Source organism: Platichthys flesus, chromosome 4 (genome assembly GCF_949316205.1).
Source record: "Platichthys flesus chromosome 4, fPlaFle2.1, whole genome shotgun sequence".
In the NCBI taxonomy this organism is placed as follows: Eukaryota; Metazoa; Chordata; class Actinopteri; order Pleuronectiformes; family Pleuronectidae; genus Platichthys; species Platichthys flesus.
The window spans coordinates 27,138,274-27,163,907 of NC_084948.1; the positions used below are offsets into that span (position 1 = coordinate 27,138,274).

The following is a 25,634-nucleotide window of genomic DNA, read 5'->3' on the forward strand; positions in this document are numbered from 1 at the left end:
AACTTAAATATGAGCACTGGTAATGAAACTAGTGTATATAAACTCTTTATAAATATAATATATAAAAACACATTTGTAGTGTTTCAAAGTTGTCAGGAGCATGTGTGTACATTTAAATAGGTTCTGTTGCCGTGATCCTTGGATGTGAACAGGCTGATGGAGGGATGGAAGGAGGGGTAGAGACGAGGCTGAATGGGGGGGGGGGGACTCAGACAGTTTTTCTCTTGTGAAAAATGTTCTCGTCTAAATTCCAGCGAACTCGTGTTGCTACTCAGCTTCTTTCTATTCTTTGATCCCTTGCTCTTTATTTTACTGTGGCCCCCACTCACCCCCTTCTCTCTCTCTCCCTCTCCCTCTCTCGCTCTTATTTTGTGTTCTTTTACTATAGTCTCGCTCCCCCGGTTTTGCTCAGTCTCTGTTTTACTTCCCTCTTTTGTCTCGCTCTTCTTTTCTCGCTCCCTCTTGTTGGTTCCCAGACGGGACAGACTCCTCTTTTTATTCTTCTTCCCTGTCATTCTTTTTTCTTTTTAAACTCAGACTTTCCTCCACTCAGACACACATTTACATGTTAAATGGCTGTAAACAGAAAACTTTCCTGATAAATTAAACAGAGTGAGCCGTGAAGTGGCACAAAGAATAAAAGCGTGAAGGAAGACAGAATGTCCGCCTGCTGTACATATATGAGATTTTATGTTCTTTGGAAATTACTTTTTATCTTTTATATATCCTTTGTTTTAACGGTTTTATTTGCCGTCATGCTAGTCACATACAATGATGTTTTATTTTGAAGAAACAGGTGGTTTCCTTTCTTGAAAAACAAAACAAACATATTTCTTCTTTATATTCTTTAAACCGATCAGCATCATAAGAAGGTGGACTCACCACTTAAAGCTCTGCAAAGCATCCTGGGATTTCACAGAGAACTTTGTGCTGGTAGTACACGTGTCTTTAGTTTTCCCTCTTCAGCTCCCCGTCTTTCACAGTCATCCTCTTTCTTATTCTTTCTGTTTTTCTTTTTGTATCTTTCCCTCTTTGTCACTTTTTCTAGATATCTCTCACTCTTCCTGCTCTGTGTTAATTAACTTAATGCATATTTGAATGGATCCATCGAAATAAGGCCGATACAATTCCAAATCCCGTGTATCAGTTTGTGTGTCTTCACTCAGCCCAAGATAATTTGTGATAAGAACATTCTGATTGTTTCTGCAACAACAAGTCACAACATGTGACTTTCAGTCATATGATAATATAATAAAGGCTCATTTAAGCCTGGTTTTGATCCATGACCTACATAACGTGGATCAAGTTATTTGCTTTGTTTTTTCTTCTGCCCAGTTTCAATCTATATTATCCTCAGTTCCTGGTTCCCGTCCTTGGTGTGGTGATGTTTCCAGCTCTTCTAACTCCAGCGCCCCTTTTCCAGTAAAACCAATAAGGTACTTTGAACGACCAATCAATCTCTGGCAGTGAGTCACTTCTGACCATTGACAGCTGCTTGGTCAGACCTTTGCTTTATGTCAGAATCAGGCAGTGAGGCGTAGTTGATAAACATGAAGGACTAAGCTTCTGCTCTTTATTTCTCCTTCTCTTTCAACAGAGTTCACATTTACTCCAGTTTTAATATAGATTTCTTTTAATGCATTTGTAGAACTGCAGCTTCCTCGTCTTCTTGTTATTAAATTTATTAATAATGACAATAATCTGATTATTGATTTATCATTACCATTTATAGATAGGATTGTTGAATTTCTGCTTTTTATCACTGATGGAAAGCAGAACAGTTTGCTGATAATTTTGAGTTTTACTTTTGTGTGCGTGCGCTTGTGTTCATGATCTACCTGGAGGACAGGTGCCACCTGGGCTTTATCTGACCTGCTAGTTCATGTCCGTATTGATTATGTGGAGCTTTAAGTGCGCTAAGTGTGTGCGCTAGCTCTTTATTGGATTCTGTTGTGTATGTGTGTGTTGTCACTCAGCGGGAGCCTCTCTGGAGTACATGTCATTTTGAACACACACACACACACAATGTGTGATGGGGGAGTCATTCAGCAGGATCACAGGTTCAGCTGCTTTCTGGTTTAGTAGATAGATGGAGAGACAGAGTGGAAACAGACATGAGCTGAATTTATCTTCACTCATGATGAATTGAATTAGACTGAATAGAAACAGCAGCCATTCCCTCGGTGTGACACAAATCTTTTTTCTTTAATGGTTTAATAAGGATGTGGCATGTCTTTCCCTAAGACATAACTTTATATATTTAACATATCCAAATGTGTTTCATAATTTTTTGTAAATCAAAGTTACAAGATCAAAATAAACGTAAGAGAACTGGGACGAGCTGAGGCGGTGACAGCGAGTGCATCTGAGGTCGTCATGGAGAACCAGTTTGTCCAGTAGACTGGTGAAGCCTCTGCCCATCTCCTGTCACATCTACAGTCCGTCAAGTCAACCTCCACCAGTCCAGGTTCCACAAGGACCAGAATCAAGGGATTGAATGGGTTATCTCCGCAGACAGCTCAGACATCTATGACCTCCTTCTCCTCGTACTGCAGAGGAGTGTGTCCTCCTCAGTTTCACTCCTTCATGCTCTTCACAACTACACTTTCACCACTTTAAACAACTGTTCCTCTTTTTCCTCCACCTGCTTTCACTTAGTTTAAATCATGTTTCTTTCTCCATATTAGTGACACAGCATCATCTGAAGAAACATGCAGATGTTGGTACAACCACATTTACACGTCTCAGATTTAAAATACATCCCTGTTGCTGTGGTTCTCCTGCCGTCCACTGTCCTCTGTGACTCCACAGTCAGAAAGAAGTGAGACATTCTACTGACATACTTCTGATGAGGAGGTGTCCTGCATGTATTTGGTGGCTGTGGTAGAGCGATCGTCCTCCAACCAGAAGGACGGCAGTTCGATCCCCAGTCTGCTTGTCGAAGTGTCCTTGGACAAGATGCTGAACCCCGAATAACCCCCCCTCATAGAATAAACAAAGTGCTGCTAATAGATGCAGTGTATGAATGTGTGTGAATGGGTGAATGGCAAACTGAATGGGTGAATGGCAAACTGTACTGTAGCTACTACGCACACACACACACACACACACGGTGCCCTCGCTTTAGCCCCGAAGGCAACGTGCCAAGGCCGGGCTGGACAGATGGTTGTACGGAGCAGGTTGTCCCTGGGTGTGTGTTTAAGTGTGTGGGGGGGAGGGATGGGATGCCATGCTTACAATAACCTGCATAATCAATGTGGTGCTGGGGGGGGGGGGGATCCAGACATATTCTATAATATTCAAATATGATAATTTAAAAAAAGGCAGCAAATCCTCACAACTGAGATTTGACAAACTGTTGGAGATTGAAATTGGACCTTACAGACACTGAGGGGAGACACACATTATCTTACTGTCGTGTGAGGACACAGAGACACGAGACTTGAAAAGTTCTCTCCCAAGGACTCCAGCTCATTTAGAGTGAGGGCGTAATCTGACACCTCAAACTTTTACCTCAAGGATTATGGGTAAATTGAAAAGGGATTTTGACTTTGAACTCTATCTTCACCTCTGCAAAGTTCCCTCGAGCAAGGCACTGTGTGTGTGTGTGTGTGTATGTGTGTTTGAGTGTGACACCTGTCCCCTGCTAAGATACAGTCTGTTATTTGGACACACTCACTCTATCTCTTCATCTGCTCTTTCTTTCCCTGCTTCACTCTTTTGGTTTATTTTTTCGTCTGTCTCTCTCTCCTTCTCTCTTCCTATGTCTCTTCAGCCTTCCATCGTTCATACAGAAGAAATCCACCATCCCCCTCTTCTCTTGTCTCACTCTCTTCTCTCCTTCCCCTCGTCTATCCTTTATTTAATGTTTGGCCACATCCTCCTCTTCAAAATTACCATCTGTGTCTCTACCACATGCGCACACACACCCTCACACATACACACACACACACACACACACACAGATTGCCACCTAACAAAAGAATCTCAAGGGAATTTCTTTTTAGCGACCGTAAGACTAGATTAAAATGGCAGTGGGAGTCATGTTGAAGATAAAAAGTCATAATATTACAAGAGAAATTCAGAATTTTACTAAAATACAGTTGTAATTTAATGAGAATAAAGTCGATTTTAGACGAGTTTTCTTTGTTGGTTGTTCAGTTTAATTTGTAAAGCGTCATATCACCACAGACATTATCACAAGGCTCGTCTCAGATTAAAAGGTTCAAGATGCTTTAGCTTAACAATAGTTCAATACAAAGAACAGGGATGATGATGTAAACCAGGGAATCTCCCGAGGTTACAACTTCAAAGACACACATTATACTGGGTGTGGTCGACAACTGTGTGTGTGTGCGTGTGCTTGAGATTGTGCATTTGAACCTGGAAATATATTCTGTGTGACGTTGTGTGCTTGCTTGGTCTCCATACATGCATGTGTGTGCACACTGGATCAAGTGTGGTCTGTAAAATATGTTAAAATATACATTTGAAGTCTGGGCCTTGGGGTTTGTCACATTACTGTGGCAACATAATGAGGACATGTCTCCAGACAGACGAGACATTATCTGAGCCTTCGTCTTTATCTGTCAGACCTGTTCTGTCTCTGCTGTTAAAGTGGAACCAGATGCAGTTGACTCTTTGTCTCCTCTTTTTTTTCCTCTTATGTGCTTTTATTGTGTTTGTCTAATGTCTCCGTCTCTATATGTGTCTTCCTGTTTGTTTCTTATTTGTGTCTCCATCCTCCTTCCCATCTCCCACACACAGTGGTTGTTATTGCCATGTGTGCACTCATCGCTCTGTGTGTTGTAGGAGCTTCAGGAGCAGGTTCGGGCTCCATGGCCTCCTCATGCCCAGAAACACTGAGCTTTGCTGGTTTAGAAGTGGGGTGGTTCCCCCCCCCCCCCCCCCCCCCCCCACTGGGTCTGTTAGCTCAGCTAAATGCTCGGCAAGGAGGGAGGCAAGGAGGCGGTAATGCACCTTGGTTCCAGTTGGTTGCCTCCTGCCAATAAACCAACAAGAAGAAGAAGAAGGAGGGAACCAGCCTGTTTGGTGCAAGTCTCTGCATGTTCCAGCAAAAAGCAGCAGACAAACACCACAATAAAACAATATATTCACAGAATTTAATAATAAAACATTTTATTATATTTCTCATAGGTCCAGACATATTATATTGAAAACATCAACAGATTTGTTTATCCATACGGTTTCCCAGAGAGCCCAAAGCAGCTGTTCCTCACCAACAGTGCAAAACCAAACATCAGAACCTAGACCATCAAACATGGCACAAAAAAATATATATATATATCAATAATCAGAATATTGGTAAATTAATGGTGGCAATTAATAAATTAATCCTTAATAATGTGAAATTACAGGAGGGAATCTGTAGTCCTGATGTTGAATGACTGAGTAGAACAGTCCTGACCCATATAATGATCATGTGACAAGATTTTCAGATTTTCTTTCTAGTAAATTTTTGCTTCGACATCACGAAGAGGCTCAATGCAGGAGGAGATAATGATGCTGTGTTTCAAATGAAATGACATGCACTGTTGTGTGTGTGTCAGAGTCTTTAATGTATGCAGAGGTGATTTGTGTGTGTGTGTGTGTGTGTGTGTGTGAATGTGTGTGTGTGAGTGAGAGAGAGAGAGAGAGAGAGATTTCTCTTCCAGTAAATGTGGCTGCTGAGGCTGACGAGGCGTTTCCAGGAAGTGCTTACACTTAATGGCAACTTTCTCTTAAGATTTGTGTTTGTGTGCGAGTGTGTTTGATGTAATTTTCTGAACACCTGTACACAGCTTTATATATTTATATTTATCATCACAGTGTGATTTACACAGGTAGTATAAAGAGGGATGCAGGTGAAGGGTGAGCGAGGTTGATGGATGACAGAGAGATAGAGAAATAAATGGGTTTTATTGATCATGATTGACAGCTGAGACTGACTGGTGATTGGTCGAGCACATATTGATGGGACCTTGATACGTCTGGCTCCAAATTATGTCATCGTTGCAAGATGGCCACGTTTGTGTCCAAGATATTTTGGCCTCATTTCTGGATAGTGGGAGGAAGTGGAGACGCAGTGTCAGTATTTATTTACAGTCTTTGAGAATAATTCATGGATCTTAATCAACATCAGGCATATGTAGGTGACAGAAATGTCAAACAAATGCACGAATAAGGAGGAGTGTAGAAAACCTGCAGTTTCTTATCAGTAGCATCAAACTCTGGCTCAGATTCAGGTGTGAGATCTAAATGACAAATGGAATCGGAGCTGCAGGGAATCTCAGCTCATGAGGCTGGACAGTCGGAGGTAATGTGGGTCAGAGCCGCTGACCAGACATGGTTCACTGTGGAGCTGAGGAAACGAGGAGAGGAGGAGGAGGGGAGGAGGAGGAGGGGAGGAGGAGGAGGAGAGGAGGAGGAGGAGGAGACGGACAGAGGGAAAACACAGTTAAGACCAAACTAATATAAACTTAGCTTAGAACGTTTTAAATGTCAGACAAAGAGATTTATGAAGTAATAAAACCGTTAGAAATAAAAGATGAAGAACAACGAGGAAGTTGTCGACTGGAGAGAAGATGAACTCCGACAATGTGTGACTCATGTAGACGCACTGTAATTATTTTGTGTGTTTGTGTGTGTTGTAATTGTAGATCATATACTGTCTCTGACACTGTCATATTCTCTTACCACACACACACACACACACACACACACACACACCTTGCTCTGACACAAAATAGACACACTGAATATCTACACAGTAAACTCTGTGTGTTGTGAATTTGTTGATAATGTTTTTCGTCTGATGGTTTTTGATGTTGATGATTTAGTTACAAACTGTTTCTTAAGATGTTGAAGCTGAATTATTGTTGATGACCTGTTGAACCCCTTGAGAAATATATGAGAGAAAAAGTGGTCAAATGAAATTTCACGACCACTGAATTTGTGGATGATTCTTCCTTCACTTGGACCATTTATGTTAATGTGCCCAATAAAATATGAGCAATTCCGCGATTGAAAGAATAAAAAAGAAAACAAAAATAACACAACACAAACAAAGCCAGTTCAGAACAAGATTTGATAACTATATGGTATTTGATAATGATATCCGATCTGCCGATGGTCATTTCTGCTCAGCTGACTCGTCCATCTGCAGAAATATATATATATATATATATATATATAAAAAAAGAAAAAAACTGGGACTGTTGTGAAACTCAAACTCTGTGTGTGTGTGCGTGTGACTCTTATATGACACATGGTGTCTCCTCCTCTGCTGTTAGAGATCGACAAAGATTTATAGATATATTGTCAAGTTCTTTTTTTAAAAGATGGTATTATAGGTTTTATAGCTGTGATTGCGTGTGTGTGTGTGTGTGTTCTAGATCAACAAACAACAAAGCGAGCATCACTTCCCTCTAAACAGTGATGTATGTGTGAACGCTGCAAGCACACACCACCTCTTTACGATTGGGTGACATTTTGTGTTTGTGTGTGTGTGTGAGATCAAATACAATCAACAATTGTCTGTCTTTATGTGTACAGAGATTGGTTTTAGTTTTCCTGTTACCTTTTTGTGTGTGCAAGGATGAGTGTGTATTTGCAGTATCACTTCCTCATGTGACTCACCTGATTGCATCACACGTGACATCACGTCTGTGGGAGGGAGCGATGGTTAAGAGGCAGACGCAGCCTCTCGCTCTCACTCAGGTTTCTTTGACTCAGCAGATCCACAGTTTTCTTTTGGAGAGTTTTTCTGTGATCGTGGATCCACTAGAAGTTGTAAACATGTTGTTCAGGTAAGACGTCGTCATTTTTAATATAAAGGCTAAAACTATGAGGGAAAGCTTTGTATTTAACTTAGATTTCTGGTTATTAGTCCATTTTTAGACTTATTTTGTGAAAGTTTCAAAAATAGTATTATATTAAAACCCTGACACCAAACTCTTATAAACCTTTAAAACAAAAAAAACGTTTTACCTCTGCCAAAGAGGTCATGTTTTCACCTTTTATCGATTGTGTATCTGATACAGATTTCTATGGAGCGTGGTGGAAGGATGCTGGATGTGTCAGGGAACTGCTGATCACATGTCAGTGCGGCTCCAGGATATTTGTTCTCTTTCTTAAACATGGCGAGATGGAGCATTTTTCAAAATTGTCGCTGTTTTCCCAACAGAATGTTTCATGGATCTTGATGAAAAACCATCTGCATTATTAAGTGGCCTGATACTAATGAGTGTGTGAAATGTGGTGCAGCTTAATTGAATCTAAGGGATTGTTGGATCTTGGCGGAGGGGGTTGAGCTCCGAGTGACTCTCTAGTTTGTGGAGACATTTTGGTAAAAGAGTGCAACGCTGTCACAGTCCTGCAAACTGATCCACTGAAATATTTCAATGGACACTGATTTGACACATGCACATCAGTGTGTTGATGAGTGTAAAACAGTTGTGTGATCCCTCTGTAGCTCTGGAGGAGATGTCAAGTCTTGAGAATCACCCTGAAGATGTTGTCAGACTTTATCTCAGCTTCTAAAGAAAGATGCTGTTGAGTTGCATTGAGAACTGTTGATCCTTTGCTTTTGGAGCTTGAAGCAAACAGAGACTACAGCGATAACTGGAGGCAATAAAGCTTGTTTGCATGGATGTAAATGAGTGGATGAGGATGAAAGCTCCTCTCTGCCCAAAATATCATGAAGACATCACTTCTGTTATCATCTGTTAAATTCATGCATCAGTGTCTCAGCACTCAAATCCATTCATCACAGACAGAACCAGCTTGTATCTGGGTCGGATCTCGTTCCCACCGCAGCCACAAGCTGCTCCACACTTTGTCTGTGGCTGTAAAGACTGAAAAGCTCTGATTCAACTGGCTCCACCACGCAGGCCTGAAAACACACTCAGTCTCAGCTGCTTGATTTTAAGTGACTCAGGTAAATCACAAAAACTGCTGATAGTCCCTTTGTTTATTGTTTATGTATGTGTGTGTTTATAGATCAAACAGCCGAGTGAGCAAATGGAGACTTTCTTTCTTTCTTTCTTTCTTTCTTTTATTCCACAGATTTTGGTTTTACCTGGAAATTCGTCTTTGCACCCAAACAAACCAAATCCTTCTTACTCTAGATCGTTTCCAGCTAAATGAATCAATGAGTGATTATATCTTTGTAAATTGAGCTTTGTTGATTTTATTTTACCACTGATGGTGCAAATTGAATAGATAGATAGATAGATAGATGGATACTTACCATTTTCCATTGTTAAGTTATTATCGTAATCCCTGTGTCGCCTGCGATTGGTTGATTTTCCTGCTGCTCAACCTTCCCTCTCTGTGATTGGTGCGTGTTCGTACAGGAGCGGTCGGCTGCAGCTGAGCTGAAGATGTCCGATAACGGGGAGGTCGAGGACAAGCCCCCTGCTCCGCCCATGAGGAACACCAGCACCATGATTGGCTCCTGCAACAAGGACCCCGCCCCCCTCAACCACAGCTCCAAGCCCCTCCCACCAAACCCGGAAGACAAGAAGAAGAAAGATCGCTCGATCCGCTTCATCCTGACCGGAGGAGGCGATAAGAGTGAGTACTGAGAAATCTGTGAGAACTGGGACTGTAAATAAAGATGGACAACATGACCCCATAAAGTGGAGCCCCCTGGTGGCTGGCTGCATTGGCACTTTCTGTAATTGAGATTTGCTTATCAGACCCCGCCCCCCCGTCGGCGTCCCACTGCACAGTTATAATTTGTCTTTGTCCTACTGTTCCTGGAGTTAATAATGCTGCTGTCAGATGCTGAGCAGAGGCATCCTTTGTACGGTGGCTGGTTCAGAACATCTCAGACTCCACTGTCGTCTCTCAGCCTTTTCATCGAAGACATCTTTCTGATGAATACGTCTTTATTACCAGGGCTCCCAGCATCTCCTCTAATGGTGGAGCTGAACAGTATTTTCCTTATCTGACTTCAGAGACTATAAGAGTAGTTACAGTGAATTTTGCAGCAGAGCGTCTGATAGCAGCTTTGACACAATAAGGCCAGACGGATGTAAACTCCACACTGCTACACAGAGGGAGGCTTTCAAATAGAAACAGACACTGCGGAGGTTCGAGACGTGTTCACTGATCGAGCTGCAACTGATATAAAAACATCCCATCCTGAGGATTTCTCAGCTGCTGGTAGGATTTACATAACACCTGAGTGCTTTTCCTGAAAAATGAAAGTTTGTAAGTGCCAGTAATTCCACTGACATATTACAAATTATCTTCTGTTAGAAATATTTAATCTGATCTATTTTGATTGTGGAAACACAATTTGATTTTATTGCCAAAATGCTCTGGGCAGGTATTGACAAAAAAGTAGTGATGCCCACTTATGATTAATTAAACACGTTAAACAAGTGATGCTAATAGAATTAATCATAAATGCATACACACACACACACACACACACATAACGTTCCTGTTTTCCAGTTGGCTTCACTGGTAATAATTACCAGATCATTAGACGTTGAGTTCTTGTCAAATCCCTGACCTTTGCCGCTGACCTTTGACCCGATCGTGTGGTCGTTCAAACAGGAACAGATGACACTCAAGCATCAAAACACCTTGCAGGAAAATTACAGTATACATAATAATGTATGTTACAGATTCTCCAAAAATACACATTAAAACTTCAGGGTTTTTGTGATTCAGGGTTTTAAGATGAAAACGTTTTGAACAAAGTTTACTTTATGCTGACTTTTATTTTGACTCTTCTTTCTGCGTCTTTGGGAGCAATTTATTGAAAAACACTTTTAGAAAAAGTCCTGAATATTGACAGAAACTTTGCTTAAACGCAAAACCAGACAATGGCTAATGACCAATAAGAAGAAATACAATAAATACAACAGTCGCTTCATTATATTCATGAACGTTTACTTGCTGAATAAACGTAAAGCGACAGAGTCCTCGCTGCTTCGCCTGACGACAACACACACTCTGAAATAAAGGAGGCAGTTGTGTCTCAGATCACATGGCTGGCCTACTTTACACAATACATACATGCCCGTTCTCACGCACACAAATACACAGGATCCGCTTTGATAATAGGACAAACCATCGTTCAGCCAGAACACGGCTGAAACTCAGAGGGACATTTTTTATCAATATTAATTGGCTGATATTTCATTTCACAAAATATTTTCCAATGGTCTTTGATTACAGGTGCAGTTATCATTTCAAACCAATATATTTCCATGATTTTTACTCCAAAATATTTTGTGTTTTGTGCTTTGTATGTAATAGTTTGCCGTTATATATCTTTTGAGTTAAAAGAGATGATCAATACCATTGCCAACAATATTAAGCTACATGCTGTACATAGTTAGCTTAGCAGAAAGACTGTAAACCTTTGGAAACAGCTAGCCTGGCTCTGTCCAGCTGTAATAGAATCTGCCTCCAGCTTCTCTAAAGGTCACTGGTGAACAATCTGTGTCTTTTTGTTTAATCTGAACAAAACCTCAAATGTAAAAACAGTAGTTCACTGTTTCATAGAGAGGTTATGGTGTATTCAGGTTTTGTTAGAATAGCAAGTGTTTCTCTCTAACTCTCCTCCCAGCTGCCTCTTCTGGACTTACACATTCATTTTACTGAAACAAGCTACAGTTTGTCTCAAGAGGAACAAACCTTATTTATATCTTTTGTTGGTCCACCTTATTCCCCGTGCACACACACAGGGGCAGATTATCCATGGTGCATGAAGCCGGTGGTCCTGCATCATTGTTAGTCGTCCCGGGGGCTCTGCTGTTATGATTTCCCACAAGATCTCCTCACATCAGTTCCAACATATGGTGTCTCCTTTTCTCTCACTCCTTCTTATGCTTTTCGTTCTGTTTCTTTTTTCTTTCCTCGTTTCTTAAAATCCTCTCAGGTTTTCCTTGACCTTTCCCTTTTCTGTCTGTCTCTATTTTTATTCCTCTTTTCCTTTACACTGTTTCTCTGTGGAACTTAGTGCCTCGTGTTCAGGGGAATTTGTGACGGTTGCATTTAGGATTTTCCAATTCCACTCATTTTAATTATTGCATAGGTCCCAGTCAGCTGTCATGAATCCTTTTCTTTGTCACTCTTTCAACATGTATGCTAAAGAAACAGGTATATTCTGGATTATAAACATTATGTTTCAGTTTCCTGACACAATCTGTTTTTTTCTTTCAGCCTATAAGAAAAAGGAGCGTCCAGAGATTTCCCTGCCGTCAGACTTTGAACACACCATCCATGTGGGCTTCGATGCTGTCACAGGGGAGTTTACTGTAAGTGTCTGTGTGTGTGCTATTTGTGGTTTGTAGTGTGTGTGTCTGGTGTGTTTGCATCACTTTTTAATAGCTCACCAAAGGACCTGTGTTCATTGTTGCGTGTTTGTGTGCATAAATGTGTGTGTCTGTGTGTTTAATACACACACACACTTGACAGGTTTTAAAGTTGTCACATTAGACAAAGACGCCTTGTTCCTCTGACTCACTCGATCCGCCTGACCAGGCTCTTTTAGCTGGGAGTTAAAGTGTGTGTGTGTGTGTGTGTGTGTGTGTGTGTGTGTGTGTGTGTGTGTGTGTGTGTGTGTGTGTGTGTGTGTGTGTGTGTGTGTGTGTGTGTGTGTGTGTGTGTGTGTGTGTGTGTGTGTGTGTGTGTGTGTGTGTGTGTGTGTGTGTGTGTGTGTGTGTGTGTGTGTGTGTGTGTGTGTGTGTGTGTGAGACTCCTTTCTCTCCTATTATCTGGGACATAGTTCCTGCTCCATATGCACACATGCATTTGTCAGTTTACTTAAATAAGTGTAACCTCAATATAAGCAGTAGATGGATGGCCGGCTGTTAACATGGTTAAAGATTAAGGAAAGGGATCAGTGACTGAGGAATTCGTGTGATGGACTGAGCCCAACAGATGAGAAGAAAGAAAGCTGGAAAGAAAGAGACGTAACCCAGTTACATGACTGTCATGTCTGGATTCTTCACGATGTGTGCATGTGTGTGTGTTGTAGGGCATGCCGGAGCAGTGGGCCCGGCTCTTGCAGACATCCAACATCACCAAGTTGGAGCAGAAGAAGAATCCTCAGGCCGTCCTCGACGTTTTAAAGTTCTACGACTCGAAGGAAACGGCCAATAGCCAGAAATACATGAGCTTCACAGGTACACAAACATCCACAGGTACACAAACATCCACACGCGCAACATACTCACAACCACACAAAGTAAAGTGTGGACATTATAATTTTGTCCATTACCTTTAGAAGGAGTCTATCTTAAATCAATATCGCACTTAGAAGCTCTTGATGGTTGTTCCAAGCCTCTTGAAGAACAGTCCACAGTCTTTCTGTGGATTCAGTGTTTTCATGTGATCGCAGACTGACTCCATGATGTGGAGATCAGACCATCGCTCTCAGGACTCTTGGTTCTTCTGGTCTCTGAAGACAGTTCTTCATGACTGTCTCCCTGGTGGAACTGAGTGATGGATTTCCATCTGAACATCTAAAGAAACTAAATCCTTTGCACTCTGCTGTCTCTCAATTTTTCTTCTCACCGGACATTTTCCATTGTTTTTTCCTTTCAGATAAAAATGCAGATGCCTACAGTTCCTCCACAACAACGGTAAGACCACTACACACTTTATAATATATAATATAATAACTAAATATAAATAAAGGTATGATTATTACATACAGTCGCACATGTCTCATGTCAAACGGTCACAGACAAACTGAGACGACTCAGTCAGACCTTTTCATGAACATTAACAATCTCTGCAACCACCAGCCACTCCCAGTTTCCCTAATTAAGTCTCTGTAAAACCAAGATAAATTATTAATACAATTTTACAACCTGTTGTCACAACTGCAAGAAATGAGCTGTGATGTGATATTTGAGTTTGGCTCAGGAGCTGGTGCCTTAAAACTAAAAGTGAATGAAACAAAGGAGCTGAAATAAGCAAACCAGTAAATAATGTCCTGCACTCAGGAGCATCATTGTTTTTCTTAAAGATTTTACGTTTTATTTTTAAGAAGTTTTATGATAAACAGAAGTCAAACACTACATTGAAGAGATCTGGAGTCTGGATGAGGTTTGTCAGAGAACAGAGGGAGAGCTACACTGTGAGAGGATATTAAAAGGACAAGTGGAGGAAACATGGTTTAATGTACAGTTTGAGGGGGAGAGGACGGGGGGAGGGAGGGAGGGAGAGAGAGAGAAACAGAGGGAAGACACAAACACACGCAGAAGATGACGATCAAGACTCAAGTTCTGCCCACACACTGAATGAGGCAGATTGAAACCCTCACACTCAGGGGCAGTGAAAGTGTCTGAATTGAAAAAGGTGCCTTTAAAAGTAAAGGATGAAGGTGAGAATAAACAGGAGGGCGGAGGAAGAGACGATGATAGCACCACTTACAATTCACTTGGTTTCTCTCTCTCTCTCTCTCTCTCTCTCTCTGCATTGTGAATCAGCATGTTTTCATCCTTTCAACATGTCCCTGTCTCTGCAGCTTGGCCACCAGCCGAGAGTATTGGGAAGAGAGATAGAGGAGAGAAAGGAGGGATGAAGAGGAGGAGGTTTGAATAGTGGCATCAGAAACCAGACCTGAGCCAAGCTTCAATGGTGAAGATGAGAGGAGGGAAAGAAGGGAGGTTAAAACGAGCAGAGAGGAAGACGAGCAGGCGCTGATGAGGCAGGGGAGGGAGTGACAGTGACACTCTTAGTACGACAGGTCTCGTATCACTATTAGCCCATGTGACTATGATGTCACTAAGGCCCCGCCCTCTTTCCCCCTATGACATCAAGCAGAGCGTCAAAGCCGTGTCAGAGACGCCCGCCATTGCAACCGTATCGGAGGACGAGGACGAAGCCGAGCCCCCGCCGGTGATCGCCCCACGACCAGAGCACACTAAATCAGTAAGGACACGCACACTCCCACAGACACTTAGTGAGGACACACACTTTACCCTAACTTTTACTATAAACTAAATGCCTACCCCTAACCAAGTCTTAACCCTCAAACAATGTCTTCACTCTGCAAGGACAATGCTTTAAGTGGTCCTCACAAAGATACATGTACAAGAAACACACATACACACACACATTTAGAACCACTTCAGCCACTTAGGTGTTTACTCTTGTAGCTGTGATCAATACATTATGTTTAAACAACTTTCACAATCAAATATTGTGCCCCTCATTCATTAATATATATAGAAATATTAACTAAATATAAATGAAAGGATATTCAGAGATAAAGTGTGAGTGTAATGTCTGTTTAACCTGTAGATATTCACATCTGAGACATGGTATCTGCTACAGTTAGAAATGATGAACAACTTTCCAGAGATCTGCACAACAAACCAGTGAACACAGTTCAAACTTCTGTGTGTTACTTTCTCCTTGACGTCATCACTGACGGGGGGGGGGCAAAGCAGGAACAGTTGAACCTGTGAGACGTGGCTGAAGTTGGATCACAAGTGATAATGACCTGTTATGACACGTCACTCTGATGTTCTTCGGATCATGGGTCCATGACTATGTCTTGGTCCAGTGTGTCATCAAACTGGCCATAGTTCTACACAGCTCATGACACAATAACGAGATCCATCCATGCAGTGTCATCATGTCAACGTATTTGTGTCTTTTATTTTTCAGATATACACTCGCTCAGTGATCGAGCCCCTCCCTCTTCTCCCTCCGACCAAAGATGCAGCGACCTCCCCCATCAACCCGCCAGCCGCTGCAGCCGCCGCCCCCCCCACCCCGCCTGCAGAGGGAGCTCCCATCAGCCCTCCCAGTGCCAGCCCTGCCCCCGGACCTTCCCTGTCCCGCCCCCAGGACAAAACCAGGAAGAAGAAGATGTCAGACGAGGAGATTCTGGAGAAACTACGTAAGGATCGGTCATACACTCACAACACACATGAAAAACTCTTTATCGATATTTAAAAAGTTATATAACCAGTAATACAGATAACATACATGCAATAAGCAAAGGAACTACACAGACCAAAATGATGTGGACACAACATGTCCTACTTTCCTCCATCATGTGGGGCTGTGATGTTTCAGCAGTGCCACAGTGGCGACTGGAAGGCGAATTATATTTATTCTGCTATTAAAGAAAAGGAAAAAGAAAATCTTCCACATACTGAAACATGTTGTTGTGTGTTTGTAACCATGAATAAAGCCTGAATGTTTTTTAAACCATGCAACACGCCTGTCCAGATGTGCTCAGGTCTCCCTCTGCTGGTAAGACCAGGATCCTGTCTGTCAATCAGTCTGATTGACAGACCTGATATTCATTTTCCCACCCCCTCTGTCCAGTCCTCACGTTTGATTGGTCGTCGTCTCTCTTTCCATCGTCAAGTCTCCTGCGGCTCTGGAGTGACTCCGACTTTTGTCCCGATCACTTTCCCACTGTGGATTCTGAAAACGGAAGATGGATATGTCTGTCTCTCTCTCTGTCTCTCTGTCTCTCTGTCTCTATGTCTCTCTGTCTCTATGTCTCTCTGTCTCTCTGTCTCTCTGTCTCTCTGTCTCTATGTCTCTCTGTCTCTCTGTCTCTCTGTCTCTCTGTCTCTATGTCTCTCTGTCTCTCTGTCTCTATGTCTCTATGTCTCTCTGTCTCTCTGTCTCTCTGTCTCTATGTCTCTCTCTCTCTCTCTCCTATCTGTCTTTATCTCAACCCTCAATCTCTCTCCCTCTCTTTCTCTCTCTCTCTCTCAAGTTTAGTTGTATTAGTATTAGTATCGTTCCTTCTCTCTGTCTTCTCCTTTGTCTGTCGTTTCTCTCTCTCTCTCTCTCTCTTTCTCTCTCTCTCTCTCTCTCTTCCAGTCAGCATGCTGCATTGACCTGAGTGTGATGAACGTATAGTAGAGTCAGGATGGATAGAAAGACACGATCCGTCTTCTATCCATCTACATCCAGTGAGCGTCTGCTGTGGACACAGGGCCTGGTTCTCCTTCTCTTGTCAGTTTCCATCAATAATCAATAATCAAGTTTTTTTCTTCTTTCTCTGTGTCTTTAAATCAGGGACGATTGTAAGTGTTGGAGACCCCAAGAAGAAGTATACACGGTTTGAGAAGATCGGACAGGGGTAAGTCATGAATGTGAATAGTTCACATCATAACTATAACTTGTGATTGGATGAAAACCTGTTTAAATGATGCTGCTATAAATATTGTTTCTGAAAAGTTGTCACTTCTCGTTTTATAGCTGCCACTTCACAGTGAGACACCTGCACATGTTCTCTGTTGTTAACCTTCAAGAGACGTAGAAATTAAAGAAGTGTTCCTCTAACAAATCAAGGCTGGCTCACGGCTTCATGTTCTGTCTCCAGGGCGTCTGGGACGGTGTACACCGCCATCGACATCGCCACGGGACAGGAGGTTTGAACTGATGTGTATTTTCATCTCCTTCCTACAATCAGTTGTTCTCTATCCTCCTTCAGCGTACAGCTGTATATTCACAAAGATAATACTAACAGTCCTAGAAGGAATATAGAATAACTGGAGAATAGAGACATGACATGGAAATCCATCTTAATTCTGACAGGACTAAAACGCTGACTGACATGCAAGCTCAAAGCCCCACAGGAAGATAGATTTAACAAAGATCCGGATTCAAAGATGCTTCTTTACATTCATGATGTATTGAACTGCCCTAGAGGATTGACTGGACAGAGAAACTACATGAATGCTCCCAGGTTATAAAAATACACTGTCATGGTTTAAAGAGGAATTTATTAAACATTGGTGAAAGACTTAATCCTCAAAGACAGGGAAGTGAAATCAAGTTCAAGCACGATGCTGAACTGAGTTAAAGTGAATATCCCAGACTGAAGCTGATCTCAGACCTGCACTGAACTCTGCATATTCTTTTGAAATGGTCTAGAGTCTGTATGTGAGTATGCAAATGTCAGAGTCAGTTGTCCGGGACAGTCACTGTTGCTGCAGCCCCCTAGTGAAAAACATAAGAATTCAACATTTCTAACATGCATCACATGCAAGCCTGAAAAAAAGAACAGAAAAGACATGTCAGGATGAAGAAGAGGAGCCGAACACGCAGAAGACAAAGATCCTCCTCCTTCACTCTCTGAGGATTAGTCTCACTTCTTAATGGCTGCCTAACAACCTTTCACTGGCGTTGGATTTAAATATATTTACCGTCCTTGCTGTCTCGACTGTCTGACTGCCTGTCACTCATTTGTCTTCTCTTTCCTTTTCATCCTCTTGTTTTCTTTTATTCAATGTCAAGATGTTTGTCTTAATAAAGCTGTCTCTCTTTCTTTTCTTGTCTCCTCCCCCACGTTCTGCAACGTCTCAGTTTCTTTTCACTTCGGTGTATTTTATGAAAATGAATCCTAACTCTAGACATCAGTGCTTTTTATGTATATATTATATATATATGTATTTCACTGTGTTTCTCTTCTTTCCTCGCAGGTCGCCATCAAACAGATGAACCTGCAGCAGCAGCCGAAGAAAGAACTGATCATCAATGAGATTCTGGTGATGAGGGAAAATAAAAACCCAAACATTGTCAACTACCTGGACAGGTTAGACACACACACACACACAGAGACACACACACACACAGACACACACACACACACAGACACACAGACACACACACACACACACACACACACACACACACACACACAGACACACACACATACAAAGACACACATGTTTTTTATGTTTTTATTCTGACATCCATCTTCTCTATTTTTCCCGAATTATCTTTTTATCTTTTATAATTGCTTCTCAGACATTGTTCATTGGATGAACTGTTTGTAGTTGTTTGAGATTATTTTTAGACTTTCAGTTCTTCAGTTATTTGGAAATCTGACTTGAATGAAAACCACAATAAAGTGTTTTATTTATCTCAATAACATTAAATGTTATAAACAGCAGATATGGATCAGCTCTACAAAAGTACACTTGTGTGAAGTATTAAAAAAGAACGAGTGGTTTTCAGGTTCAGTGTCGTGATGGCAACCCCCGGACATCCCCCCCCCCCCCCCCCCCTGCAGAGGCTGAGGGGGGGGGGGGGTTGTCTGGTTGCCGTAGTTACCTGTTTGTCTTGGTAGACATGAGGCTCATGCTGGTGATAACCTTGTCATCGTCATGGAAACAACATTTTTGGCTGTCACTGATTTATTGTGGGATTTCTAAAGACTGACTAACGAAGGACTTCTCCTGTTTTCTTACATCACCGTCACGTCCGTGCACTTCTCCATTCATTCAACCTTTATTCACACAAATGAAAAAATACACAATTTCTCAGTTTTAAGAGAAACAGCAAACTTATGAACTGCAGATCAGAGATCAGGATAAAACAGGAAAAGAACTGTATCAACAATCATAATATTTGTTATTAATATTTGATATCTCTTGCTGCTTGGTCCCAGTTACCTGGTGGGTGACGAGCTGTGGGTTGTGATGGAGTACCTGGCCGGAGGTTCGTTGACTGACGTGGTCACGGAGACCTGCATGGATGAAGCCCAGATAGCTGCCGTGTGCAGAGAGGTGAGAGAGCAGCCCCAGGTTTTACCAAGTGGATAAAAAGAATCGACAACAATAGAATTGTCTCTTTCTCTCTGGAGCTGGATTGTTTCCCAAAGTTTGAATGTCGACTTCTGAAGAAGCTGCTTTCTGTTTTAGCTTCCATAGTTTTTCACTTTTTAGTTTCAAACCAATTCATCTTGTTTTCTCTCTCTCTCTCTCTTCAGTGTCTGCAGGCGTTGGAGTTCCTCCACTTCAACCAGGTCATCCATCGAGACATCAAGAGCGACAACATCCTGCTCGGCATGGACGGCTCTGTCAAACTCAGTCAGTCCACAGCATCTCCTCGTTTCAATCATTCATTCTGTGTATTTTGTATTCCCTTATCTAAATCGTTATATGGCTGCGTGGGTTGTACAACAGTGAGGAGTGTTGTTGTAGTTTCTTATTTTAACCAGCAGGGGAGGCTCTGGTTCTATGTTAATAAGACACAAGAATAATAAATGTTTTTGCAGCTTGTTTTATTTTTCATTTGTAATTGGCTACATTTAATTTGAAATATAATCTTTAACTCATTTTGTCGTCTCCCCTCCTCCCAGCTGACTTCGGGTTCTGCGCTCAGATCACCCCCGAGCAGAGCAAACGCAGCACCATGGTCGGGACTCCGTACTGGATGGCTCCCGAGGTCGTGACCCGTAAAGCGTACGGCCCCAAAGTGGACATCTGGTCGCTGGGCATCATGGCCATAGAGATGGTGGAGGGAGAGCCGCCCTACCTGAATGAAAACCCACTCAGGGTGAGGCTGTGTTCGATTTGAACTTTGATTGAAGAAGTTGTGTCTGAACAGGAAAGATCTTTAAACAGGTGGAGAAGGAGAAGTTGTCTGAGAGTCAGGGTGAGCAGCGTTTCTCCTGGTGTCATTCTTAAAACCACCACTGGATGGCACAAGAGTTCCACATTTTGATGTCCTCCTCAGACTCTGAACATCATGGAGCTCCTCCATCTGTTTAGAGAACATGAATTTACTTTGGATTGAATCTTCAAACATAAATGTAAAATCCTTCATGTCAAAAAAATGTCGGGACATTTAGCCTCATCATCTCTGGGCTGATGAGTGGAAAATTATTTTATTTCATTTGAACGATTTGTCATTTACAGTATAAATACATACAGACTATGTGTTTGCATTCTATATCATTATAGACCAACATGTTTGACTTGTGTGTCCCAGGCGCTGTATCTCATCGCAACCAACGGAACGCCAGAGCTGCAGAACCCCGAGAAACTGTCCACGATATTCAGAGACTTCCTGAACCGATGTCTGGAGATGGACGTGGAGAAGAGAGGGTCGGCTAAAGAGCTGCTGCAGGTACGTGTGTGTCTGTGTGTGTGTGTTTGTGCGCGTGCGTTTTTTATTTTTAAATCAGATATAACAGTTTTCTCCTTTTGTGACCAGTGAACTGATTTTTTTCTCTGTTCCCTTCCCTCCCTCTTTTATTTCTCTTCTCCTCTCTCAGCATCAGTTTCTGAAGATGGCGAAGCCCCTCTCCAGTCTGACTCCTCTCATTCTGGCTGCCAAGGAAGCTGCCAAGAACAACCGCTAGCGAGCCTTGCACTCATTCATCGCTCTCTCTCTCTCTCTCTCTCGCTCTCTCTCTCTCTACATCCCTCCTTCCTTTCTCTTCTTTCGTCTCTTCCTGTTTTTCCGGGAGGTGGCGATGGCTGCTGGGTTACATTACCAGCCTTTGCCCCCCTGACCCCCTGCTCCCCTCACAAGGAGAACAAACTTCAGTCGCTTTTGTTCTGTAACTTCTTTTTTCAACTCTCCACTGGACTCGGACAGGAAGTTACAAGCAAGTAACTGAGTGACATCATCGGTTGGTCTTTGATCAACCCCCCCTCAGTCGGTACGAACGACCTCATACAGGAGAGAGATTGTTTCAACAGAGCCCAAAGACTCATGGGACTTTTCGTATGTTTGTTTTTTTTAATCAGTGTTTTGGGCTTTTTTTTTCTACCTTGTCTTTAAACGCCACGGAGCACAACAGAAACCAGCGCCCCCTGCTGCCGACTGAGTGTGTGTGTGTGTTAGCACACACATGCATGTCTGCGTACATGCATGTGTGTGACATCATCCTGTCATTCATCCTTGGGTTTCAGTGGGACGGATTTGATCATCCTCTAAAAGTGCATTTGCTGACTTTCATTTCATAGTCTTTTTTTAAATCAATCTATCTTTGTGTGTGTGTGTGTGTTTCTGTGTGTGAGTGTGTGTGTGTCACTTGGGAATGCTAGGATATAAGTTGACTGTCAACTTGTGTAGTGTTGGACTCGGAGCAGAGGAGGTTTAGGTCTCTATCGTGTCTGTAGTGAGATTTGTGAGCTACAGAATATTAATATTGATATTAATCAGGAAACACTGGTACGACCGGAGCCATCGATGAACTGAGTTTGGACACAAGAGGCAAAGATTCGACTCGGCCGTGTTTCTTCAGTCGATCCATCGAACCAGCAACATCTTGATTGGCTCCAAACATTTATACTTTTATTTTTTAGCATGAATTTAATAATTTACAGTTACTTTTCTATTGAGTGGAATTAAAACTGGAAATTCTTTTACTGAAGGAAACAACTATCACTGAACTTATTTCATCCAGTGGAGGTTAAATGGAGAAACTGACACACACGTAAAGATACTTCATTTTCATAATGAACTACTCTACCCAGAATCCTCTCTGCCAAACTCGCTCCATCTGCAGCTTGCCGTCGAGACTGAGCGAGAGAATGTGCATGTCAAGCTTTTTTAATACGGTACGTTAAAAATAGAGAAAGAAATCCAATGAGTTGTGATGAAGTGTCGATACATGAAGGATGCTTGTGTACAATGGAGAAGATCATATCTTTATCCTGTTGTCAGAAGAATGAGACGAACAAATACTACGATGGTACTTTTGAGTTCAGACTTGAGGAACCTCTGAACAGATGGTGTAAATTTCATGTGTAAAAAACATAGGAACTGATTCAACTTTTTGTTTCATGGACTTTTTGAATCGATCAATGTTAGAAAACGAGCTCTCTTCTGTTTTTCTTTCCAATGTTATTTTCAAACTGAGTTTTTCTACTGGCTGTTAACTGACGGGTCAAAGGTCAAAGGTTATTCGCTCAGCACAAGAGCGTCGGATATAGAAAAAAATCATGTGCTGTAAATATCTGACTCAGACCTGTTACCTTCATTTCTGTTCTTTGGTTTGTATAGTTTTTATAGTAGTGTTTATGTAACTGGCCTTAAACTGTTTAAATGGTGCAGGAATGACATCAATACAACAGACAACAGTGAATATTGTCATCATCGCTTCATGGCTCCAACTAATGATTATTTTGATAATCGGTTATTAATCTGCTCCTAGTTTTCCCTGTCAAGTTTCTGAAATATCAAAAAATGACTAAATATGTGTTCTTCAGTTTCCCAGAATCCAAGCGACACTTCAGAGCTCAAAGATTTTCACTTTCCAGTGATGACGAACAATAAAAGCAGAAAACACTCAATTATCAATATGTCTGCTGATTCATTTCCTGATCAACTAACTGCTGCCGAGCGGAAACTGAATCTGTCTGTGTCTGTGTGTGTCTGTTTGTGTGTGTGTCCCATCTGCTTACATGGAGGAGGCGCTGTCATCCATCTTTATTTATTGTTGATCTCAGTTACATGAGAAACACATTTTAAAGAATTGAATTACCTCTGAATAAGGTAATTAATTCAAGTTGTAGCGCAAACATCTACGGCAAGATTACAGTTCCTGGTTACACCCCCAAAGCATCATGGGAGGTTTGTTCCTCTACACCGAGCAGGGGTTGTTGAGGTGAAGCTGCCCCACAGACTGAAAACTTCATTCTCAGTAAATAATGTGATACTTGTTTATAACATGAAACTCAAGCCTGTGTTGTAAGTCAGTTATATAAACGACTGTTCTTTGCCTCAGTCTGGATCAGAAATGAGCTTAAAGCGTCCGACTGTGACGGCTGCCCCCCCCCACCGCTATCCGTCTGCTTGTGAAATAAAATCCCATCGACTTTGTTTCCCTTTGTCCCTCTAATTAAAAATGGTAATTAGTGTTTGGCAGCTTGAGGCTCTCCTCCTTCTCCAGGCGAACAGGGAGCAGTTTACTGGAAGGATTTATCAAGTTCAGTTTTTTGTGATTTGCAATAACATCAGTTGAACTGTTTAATGTCATTACCTGCAGCATATCACTCCTGAGTTTGATAGTGTGTGATGTGTAGTTATATGACACAGTTTAGGTTATATTAAGTATATTCAGTCCACTATCACATTTTTCTGTCCTCTCTCCTTTTCTCTTCATCCCTTTGTCCTCTCATCCTCTGGTTTCTTTTATCTTTAAAATACTTAATCTTCAGCCGCAGCTCCTCACTTAGAGAAGGTGAAATGTTCCTGTTGGTTTCTGTTGGAGCTTCAGATTCATCTTCCTCACATCTCTGTCTCAACAGTCGACTGTCTGTGGCAGTTACCCTCCTCAAATCCATCACGCTCTCTCTCTCTCTCTCTCTCTCTCTCTCTCTCTCTCTCTCTCTCTCTCTCTCTCTCTCTCTCTCTCTCTCTGCTGTCCACGTTTAAGTACTTTCTGTGTGTCCACTGATATAATGACTTGATGGACCTATGAGACTCTACCTGCTTTTGATAGGGAGCGTCTCAAACGCCACGTGTGCACTTTGACCTAACTATCATCAGAGTAACTTTGCAAAATGTTGGCAATCACAAAAAAACTGTAAAACACATTGGAGGAAGGAAATACTGCTAAAAAACACCAGGTCTCCTTTGATGCGTGAACACAAGCTGTTCCCATGGATCCTCTTCTGCTGTGTGACAGACTGAGCTGCACTCACTTCATTATCCTGCAGAAAGTGGTGCAGGGTTTCTGCTCAGTTCCTTGTTCCTGGTGGAAACTCTGAGTCTGTGATTCTCTGAGTCTGTGATTCTCTGCATCATGTTTTCACGTCTCCCTTCTTCCTTTGTTCAGTGTTTCTCCCTCATGCATCTGATGACCTGCTTCTCTCACTCTCTTGTATCTTCCTCTGTCAGCGCAGTGGAAGAGGAATGAGGCTGATTCTGCTGACATGGCAGAGAGGAGGAGTGAGTGTGAAGCATGCGTGACAAGGACACAACAAACAAGATGCTTCTACATGAGTGAAAAACTAATCTGGATCATTTCATGTCTGTAAACAACTATTGTGAAGAATATCTAGAAAAAAAACAGGGACGCTAGTGCTACTGACTCCAAGGTTGAAAAGTATTGTGTGTGTGTTACTAACTGAGCTAGTATATGTGTTTGTTTGTAGCCAAAAATCTATAATGTGCGTTAGAGTCAGCTTGTCTGCGTGTCTTTATTTGTGTGTGTGTGTGTTTGTGTGTAGGCCCCTACAGTGGTCTTCCTCTGCAGTGGAGGTTGTTATGTAATCGTGAGCAGTGGGACATTTCAAAGTTTGTTTTTACATATTAAAGATTGATTTGATGTTCTGATCGTTAAAGGTACTTCTCCAGCTCCGACCCGAACGGACCATCAGAGACGTCACAGGTCCAGGATCAGAACCGGCTCATTTAGTTTTACTCTACTGGTTTCCCTCCCACTTTCAGACCTTTAGCATTAAACTGAGTGAACAGATGTTTATTTACTGACTGTAGTACGTCAGTAAAGTAGTATGATGCTGTGTAGTTCAGCTGTTTCCTTGTGTGTACTTTGTATATACTCTGTATATTTGTGAGGTCCAGTTGTAATATGATTTAAAACACTTGGAGCTTTTAGGATGTGTTCAAATCCACTTTCACTGGTTCCATGGTGCAGTGCTGCAGGTTCTTGGTTCTACAAGGTTGTGCATCATCTCATTTTGGTTGGAGAATATTTGATGCAATAGACCAATCAGAGAGCACAGATTGTGACCAGCAGGAGACATGTGGGGTTTTCCAGTGACGTTCAGAGGCTGAAAAGAGGAGCTGCAGCAATGGACAGTCTGAGGTGGGTCATGTTGACCCTTTACTGAGATAACACTAAAACTATCAACCTGAATATGAGCAGAACATGTTTAAAATATATATTTAAAATCACTTTCCACTGCCTCTAAATA

The 25,634-nt window shown here is 41.9% G+C and overlaps 1 protein-coding gene across 5 annotated transcripts in view; it reads left to right on the plus strand.

Moving 5' to 3' along the window:
- The window catches only part of pak1 (p21 protein (Cdc42/Rac)-activated kinase 1), a 34,207-nt gene extending 11,162 nt beyond the window's left edge, over positions 1 to 23,045 (plus strand). For 2 of the 5 annotated variants that reach the window (XM_062385941.1, XM_062385943.1), the window contains 14 exons: positions 9,357 to 9,576; positions 12,187 to 12,281; positions 13,004 to 13,151; positions 13,573 to 13,610; positions 14,797 to 14,907; positions 15,649 to 15,883; positions 17,026 to 17,089; positions 17,333 to 17,381; positions 18,435 to 18,547; positions 19,406 to 19,523; positions 19,727 to 19,826; positions 20,099 to 20,295; positions 20,731 to 20,868; positions 21,017 to 23,045. In XM_062385941.1, coding sequence (XP_062241925.1) covers positions 9,357 to 9,576; positions 12,187 to 12,281; positions 13,004 to 13,151; positions 13,573 to 13,610; positions 14,797 to 14,907; positions 15,649 to 15,883; positions 17,026 to 17,089; positions 17,333 to 17,381; positions 18,435 to 18,547; positions 19,406 to 19,523; positions 19,727 to 19,826; positions 20,099 to 20,295; positions 20,731 to 20,868; positions 21,017 to 21,103 — 1,713 coding nt within the window. In that variant the 3' untranslated portion in view covers positions 21,104 to 23,045. Of the gene's footprint in view, positions 1 to 7,708; positions 7,809 to 8,685; positions 8,939 to 9,356; positions 9,577 to 12,186; positions 12,282 to 13,003; positions 13,152 to 13,572; positions 13,611 to 14,796; positions 14,908 to 15,648; positions 15,884 to 17,025; positions 17,090 to 17,332; positions 17,382 to 18,434; positions 18,548 to 19,405; positions 19,524 to 19,726; positions 19,827 to 20,098; positions 20,296 to 20,730; positions 20,869 to 21,016 lie in introns of those variants that run through there. The other 3 variants (XM_062385945.1, XM_062385946.1, XM_062385942.1) reach the window with 3 other exon arrangements.
- Positions 23,046 to 25,634: the final 2,589 nt, after the last annotated feature.